We start from the raw sequence: 7,866 nt of genomic DNA, 5'->3' as shown, positions 1-7,866 counted from the left end.
GGCATGTGGAAAACGGACTTTGCCCGTATACTCCATAACAAAGAATGTAAATTCTTGATGGAATATCCAAGTTTTATACCCCAAAACATGAGGTTCGAGTTCATTCAGTTATCATTTCTCAACAGGGCAAACACAACACCTTCGAAATTCAACAGGAGATTCCCTTCCCTTCCCTTCCATCTGACCACGCTGTCGTAGTCACAGATCTTCTGCACGTTGTGGTCCCGTTTCATGCAGCTCCCTTATTGGAAGGAAATTAGGGAGTCCCTAGTGTCCATAACAGCGCATCCAAACTGCGACATAGTAGAACATTGCATGTTGTGGGTCTACCCTAGACCCAACCATTAAAAATAAAACACAATTGGTGGACTTAGCACTTCTGCTGGACAAACAGCAGATAACACGCTGCTGAAGTCCTTCACCGCGTCCCTGTTGAGTGGTTGGCGTGAGTTCTGGAGATGGGGGGGTCTCAGCTGAGAGCTCCTCAAAGGTCTCCTACTACTTGTCCACCCCACCTCCCCCCCTTTCCTGCATAGTCCAAACAATGTCAGCAAGCAGAGCTCTTTTCTCCGACAGTTTGGCAATGAGACCTTCTCTATTCTTTATTACCGGTAATTGTGACATGCGGAAAGATATGGCAGACATCTGTCATTCTTTTTCTTTTTTTAGGTGGGAGGAATGGGGAGGGGAGGGTTTTGTTCTTAGACCTGTATTACCTCATGTTGCATTGTGATTGTCATCTTGTACATCCGAAGATACTAGATACTCACTTGGTTGAATAACCGATACATTACGTATATGTCAACTATACTTAAGATGTGGATATTGCCTGGTACTATATTATCTGGAACTATATGGAAGTCCTTTACATGTCTTGTTCCTTTTTTTTTCCGACAACTCAATACAATAAGTTTACAAAAAAAAAAGCTGTCAACAGTGGGCAGCTAGGTTAATCTGGAGAGGAGCAGTCAATAAAGGGAGGATGTAACCAAACTTAATCTGAAGGAATCATCTGTCTTAAGTAACTGCACACCAGCTTGAGAGGTAATGTTGAATTCTACCTTCTGCCGGTCACATGTGGTAAAAAGATATAAAGTGGTTTGGTGGCAGGTGAGGACGACTCATGGACCTCTTTGTGGCCTCACTCCACTACCAATGTGAGTGTCACAGGATGCACACCTTTGTAGTAAACCAATCTGTTTTCACAAAATCCTCAAAGGCAACAATGTATGCGTGCAGACTGGCATTGTGCCCTGCCCCAACAGCATGAATGAAATGCTTCAATACATAAGGAGCAACATTATGCTCCATCCAACTGTCGTACAGCCAATTCAAGAAGTATTAAAAAAAACTAAATGTTCATTTAAATACAAAAGGTGTGCATCCTGTCACTCACATTGACATTGAATTAATTTTGCCCCTTCCGACGGTCTGCACCCAGGACGACCAAGAGGACAAAAAGTTGAAAGCAATAAAAATAATATTATATAAAGGGCTGTTCGGCACAATCATGTTCACAAGAGGAAGCTAGTAAGCGTTTTGGGTACCGCTATAAAGTCTATGTAGAAGAAGTCAAGGCTTGTGAACATCGCCTATATTTGGTGTACAACTAACATTCTGTTTTGAATTGATACAGAACATGCACATTTTTGGGGTCTATTTATGGAGGGTGTATGTTTTAAGAAGGCAACTCAATGTTTAATGGACTTGTATTTTTTCAAGAATGGGTGCCTAATTTAGTAATTAGTAAGGTGTAGAGTTCCAATACTCACAGGGGGTTGTAAATAGGTGGGGCTTGTGGGAAACACGAAGCAATAGTTTGGTGTTTGTGCACTCGCATGGTGGTGTAAGAGGGAGGAGATCAGCCGGGTGAACTGCTGGAAATAACACTGAACAGACGCAGGTACAGATAAAAATGATGGGCTAATAAAAATGATGGGGGTGTTATTTGGCATACCTTGGGTGCTAGGAAGTTACACAGGGGGCGATTGTGGTCTAATTAGTTTGCAAAGGTTTTCTATTTTCAATATGGATTAAGATAATGGTTGGTTTGATTAGTTATGGGTATTTTTGTATTATTTTTCACACCTCATCCTTTATGGACTACCGTTTGCAAAATGGGTCTAGAGACTTAAAAATTGTTTTTATTTCTGAATGTCACAAAATTAATAGTGGTTTTAATTTAAATCTATAGCTACCCCTGACTAAGAGTTATCCTGCCCGAAATGCATTGGGTTCAAGTGAATACAGCTGTCCAGGACGAATTGTGTAAGCCCAAGTGCCACAGAAAAAGGCCCAGATAGGCTTATTTGTAGCATTGGAAAACATCGGGAAACATGCAGCGTTTTATGTGAACGGAGAAAGCAATGAAAATTGATGAAAGGAAATAAAATATGGATTTAAACAGATTAAATTGGTTGATCAAACTGAAAATTGAGTTTTTTTAAATACTTCTTTTGAATTGGCTGTGCGACAGGTGAATGGAGCGTAATATCGCTCCTCATCTATAGACTCACTCCACAACATCTGGCATTGGAGCCATGTAAGGACTGGGCTGGCTGTTGGACAGACTGGGAGAGTTGGCTCTGGTGGTAGGCAAGGACCCTCTAATAGCCAGAGAACACTTGACATTGCTTGAGGAGGCCAGGTTATGGTTGAATAAATTAAGTCAACACCTGAGAAGGGCACAACAGTTGGTGGCCCGAAAAAATCAGTAGCTCCCAAAGGCACACCAGAGGGATTCCGAACCATTTTGAAGCGCTGTAGCATGACCTCTGTGAGTGTGCAATTTGCCATGGAGTAAATTATGGCGAAGGGAACTTGGAGTGCAACAGCTGCAGGATCAAAATGGCTCTAAAACAAATATCAAAGCTGGAGTAGGCTCCTTCAAGCATTGACTATGTGGACTCCTCTTTGGATCAGAAGTGGCACACAGGCAAGGAGTAGAATCTGTATTTTATACCTCCGAACGTAGGTATCCTTTAACTTAGCCCTGGACTTGACAGAGAAAGGCAAACGGGAAAGGAACTGGGGAATGAATTACAACACTAACGTGGATGGGACCTGCCCTGTCTTCTTCTGTTCAGCGAGGTAGAGTTTAGCTTCCCACTTCCTGATGGCCACCAGGTGCATAGGGAAATATTAATGGGAGGACTTGGAAGTCATGTCTGGTATATAGGCACCAGAGGCAGACTTTGTGCAGACCCGTTACCACAATTCGCCTGTGGAAAGCACTACATGGTATACACCTTTCCGCTTTAGAGGGTAGACATTCCTACACACTGTCATAGTGAGGGTTTGGAAAATCTCACATAAGAACACAGCCTACAGCTGTCCTTTGTATTGCTCAGTACTTGCACACATTGAGCCTCTTAACTCTTAAAGAGCCTCATAATGAGTGTATGTTCATCAGCAATGGTCCAATCTGGTTACACTTCCTTACATGTGTTACCCGCTACCCCACCCAAGCTACTAGCGTACATGGTGCACAAAGAGTATCAACATTTAGAAGGAGTTGAGTATCGAGTATGAGATACCCTTTGTCTGATCGAAGGCATCGAGCAGCATGGTATTACATCTCTTTAGCTCAACTGCTGGCTGCATTACTTCCTACTTGTATTTCAGAGGTTCTGGACAATCTCGCCAACCTCGGACTCAAACAACTTGTCACTACCCCCACCCACATTGCAGGTCACACACTCGACCCTATCTTCACCTCCAGCAAACATGTCTCCTTCAGTCACACCACAGCTCTCCATTGGACGGACCACAGCTGCGTTCACTTTATCTACAATAAGACCACAACCCACAACCATCCTCAACCTACTCTGCGAAGAAACTGGAACAAAATCACCATCGACCAGATCTCCTCATCGCTTCTTCAAAAACCCCCTGCCCACTCCTCAAACCCCGATCAAGCAGCCATTAACCTCACCCAATGGCTAACCAACAGCGCCGACATCCTAGCACCGGTGAAAAAACGTCAAATCAAACTAGGCAGCAAAAACGCCTCCTGGTTCAACGATGATCTTAAGAAATCTAAGAAACTCTGTCGCTCCCTCGAGAAGGCCTGGAAAATAGACCCAAACACCAGCACCAGGGACGCCTTCAAAAACGCCACCCGCATACACCACCAACTAATCCGGTCTGCCAAGAAAGCCGCATTCAAAGACCGACTAGATAACAACGCCCACAACAGCAAGGAATTATTCAACATCGTCAAAGAATTTACCAACCCCTCAGCCAACTCCAACGACATCACCCCCTCTCAAACCCTTTGCGACTCCCTAGCTTCATTCTTCCACAACAAAATCGCAGACATCCACAACAGCTTCGACAACCAACCCGGAGACCAACCCACCCAACCTTCTGCAGGACCTTCACCCCCCTTGAACATCCTTAATGACTGGAACTCAATCTCCACTGAGGACACCATCCGCCTGATTAACTCCATCCACTCAGGATCCCCCACAGACCCATGCCCTCACCACATCTTCAACAAAGCAGACTCCATCATAGCACCACACCTCCGAGACGTCATCAACTGCTCCCTCAACTCCGCCACCTTCCCGGAAAGCTGGAAACACGCAGAACTCAGCGCCCTTCTGAAAAAACCCACAGCTGACCCCACCGAACTCAAAAACTACCGCCCCATCTCGCTCCTTCCATTCCCGGCCAAAGTAATCGAGAAAGCTGTCAACAACCAGCTCGCCGCCTTCCTCGAAACCAACAAATCTTTCGACTCCTCACAGTCCGGCTTCCGAGCCAAACACAGCACTGAGACCACCCTCATCGCAGCAACAGACGACATTCGAACTCTACTGGACAATGGAGACACAGTCGCCCTCATCCTCCTGGACCTCTCCGCAGCCTTCGACACAGTCTGTCATAGCTCCCTATTACAACGCCTCAGAAACATCGGAATCCAAGGAAAAGCACTGGAATGGATCACCTTGTTCCTCACCGGAAGAACCCAGAGAGTCCGCCTCCCACCATTCAAGTCAGAGGCCACTGGCGTGCCACAAGGATCTTCACTCAGCCCCACCCTCTTCAACGTATACATGAGCCCCCTCGCGGCCATCGCACGCCAACACAACCTCAACATCATCTCCTACGCTGATGACACTCAACTGATCCTATCACTCACCAAAGACCCTAACACTGCCAAAACCAACCTACATGAAGGAATGAAAGAAGTAGCCGAGTGGATGAAGCACAGCAGTCTGAAACTGAACTCAGACAAAACAGAAGTCCTTATCTTAGGTACCTCCGCCTCCGCCTGGGATGACTCTTGGTGGCCAGAGGCCCTTGGAAAAGCACCCATCCCGACGGACCACGCACGGAACCTGGGCGTCATCCTGGACTCCTCACTCTCTATGAACAGACAAGTCAACGCCGTTTCATCATCTTGCTTCAACATTCTTCGCATGCTAAAAAAAAACATTTCGCTGGATCCCCACCGAAACTAGAAAACGGTCACCCACGCACTGATCACGAGCCGCCTGGACTACGGAAACACCCTATACGCCGGTACCACCGCAAAACTCCAGAAAAAACTCCAACGCATCCAGAACGCTTCAGCCAGACTTATACTAGACAGATCTCTGGCCACCTGAAAAACCTCCACTGGCTCCCCGTCAATAAGAGGATTACATTCCGCCTCCTAACCCATGCACACAAAGCACTTTACGAACTTGGACCCGAATGCCTCAACACACGACTTTCCTTCTACACCCCCTCCCGCCAGCTACGATCCTCCAACCAAGCCCTTGCTACTGTACCTCGCATCAACAAAACCACCATGGGAGGAAGATCCTTCTCCTACCTGGCAGCTAAAACCTGGAACTCACTTCCCACTCACCTTCGCCTCACTCAGAACCACCTAGCATTCAGAAAGCAACTTAAAACTTGGATATTCGACAAGTAATTCCCCACCCTTCTTCAAGCGCCTTGAGACCCTCTGGGTATGTAGCGCGCTATATAAATCATTTGACTTGACTTGACTTTTCCATCCCAACTCCACTTTACTATCCTCCAACTTCTCTCCACACTTCTACTTCCTAGATAACCACTGCACACGCCATTTGTGTCCAGATTAGTCTCTCACCATAAATATTACTCAATTCTGATTTACCTAACTTTCCTTTATTCATATTTTCCACTTTTTTTGCAACAGTAATATAGCCTTACTGAGCATTTAAGAACAAAGCACTTTATATATTAAATAAACTTTTGGAACATATATACGCTGGTTTAATTAAATTGTTATTTTATTAAACTTGTATTAAACTACCAAAAACATTTCAATGAAAAAGGAGAGAATGTAACATTTTATTCTCAAATTATTTTCTTTTGCAAATATTACCAGAGGTCTTTAATTTTTAAAAAAACAAAAAAACACTAGTGCTATTATGGTTCAAGACTGTACCTTAGATAAAAAAAAGATAAATACAAAAATAAGTAACTAACTGCCTTAAGAGACATCTGCTCCAATACTCAACTATAAAGTTCAAGGCACTTCAAGACCTCCACCTATTTTAATAGGTTCATAGTTTGAAGGTTATCATACTTCTATGCATAACTAGTATATATGAACTGAATACTCGGATACTTTATAAATTACATGTAGAAACGAGCTGAAGGGCGTCTTTCTCGGTCGCTCCTTCTTGGAACCACGAAGCTGTGGCTACTGGCACGGCGTGATTTACAACTTGGGCTTTTACCCTGCCCTTCTCCTGCCTCAACTGAGCTATTAGATAAGGAAGTGGAGGCAGGGCTGGGCCCTGGCTCCTGCTGATGGGTGCCTAGAGAAGTCTGAGAGAAAGAGTGATCAGAGACTGACTCTGCAAGGCGTTGCTCCTGCTTTGATGAATCTTTTCCAACAAACTTCATGATGAGGTCACTTAAATGATTCATCTGTAGAGAGGACTGCTCCACCACAGTGGCTATGCGCTCCACCACCTTCACCATACTGTCCATGCTGGCCACAAGATTTTCCATCATCTCTGCATGTTCCTGGTGCAGAAGGAGCTGCTCATTTGACTGCTGCAGGTCCTGGGCAGGGCTTGGGTCAGCTGCTGAAAGGAGAAATAGGTGTGAGAAAGAGGAAGGTCAAGCTAAAAAAAAGCTTGACATACCACCAATTCAACCAGCAAGGCCACCAATTGCAAATAAGCATCACCAATTATTAGTAGCTTCATGGCTTAAGTTAATAATGACTATGTCCGTCAAACCTTCAGATATTAGAGTAACAGAAATATTGTACTTCAGCTAAAGTCCGTGGTTACCTCAGCTACTTTGATCTTACCAGAAGGACTCTATTACATCCTTGAGCAAGACGTTCAAGCAACTTGAAGCCTTCACCTTAACTCCAATATATTGCACAGCTTAGGAATTATTCCTGGTCTCATGTTATAACCAAAAATCTAAGATAATCAAGCAATCACTTCCCAGTACGGTACCAATAAACTGATTGAGACTAGAGTACATATACTCACACTATGAAAAATAAACACTTGTAAATAAATTGCAAAAAAGTCCAAATCTGTAGTTCTTATAGCTGCAGGGGAATTTCTCGCTCCTTCTGCGAGTTTCAACCGAAGGGGATAGGGACCGTTGGAGAATACTTTGCAAGGTTATCCTCAGTGCCAAGCAAAAGCCCAGACTTTCTGCATTCTCAGATCAGAATGGAACTCTGGTCCATCATTTTGCCAGTATGCTCGCATTCTGCTCTCAGTCTATATGGAGGGCATGCCCAGCCTTAATCCTCTATCTGGGAGAAATGTAAAACCACTTATCTCTCTTGATGAACTACTCAACTCCTCCCTTTGCACAAGTTGCTATTCCAGGGTATTCTAGAATGCAGGC

At 44.5% G+C, this 7,866-nt stretch overlaps 1 protein-coding gene across 2 annotated transcripts in view; it reads right to left on the bottom strand.

The window, feature by feature from the left end:
• Nucleotides 1-6,163: 6,163 nt before the first annotated feature.
• The window catches only part of LOC147725896 (uncharacterized), a 187,641-nt gene continuing 185,938 nt past the window's right edge, over nt 6,164-7,866 (bottom strand). The window contains exon 4 of one of the 2 annotated variants that reach the window (XM_086962814.1): nt 6,164-7,076. In XM_086962814.1, coding sequence (XP_086818940.1) covers nt 6,619-7,076 — 458 coding nt within the window. In that variant the 3' untranslated portion in view covers nt 6,164-6,618. The remainder of the gene's footprint in view (nt 7,077-7,866) is intronic. The other variant, XM_086962815.1, reaches the window with a different exon arrangement.

The sequence above is a fragment of the Lissotriton vulgaris genome, chromosome 3_1 (assembly GCF_964263255.1).
Source record: "Lissotriton vulgaris chromosome 3_1, aLisVul1.2, whole genome shotgun sequence".
In the NCBI taxonomy this organism is placed as follows: domain Eukaryota; kingdom Metazoa; phylum Chordata; class Amphibia; order Caudata; family Salamandridae; genus Lissotriton; species Lissotriton vulgaris.
This window is presented reverse-complemented; position numbering and strand designations above follow the sequence as displayed.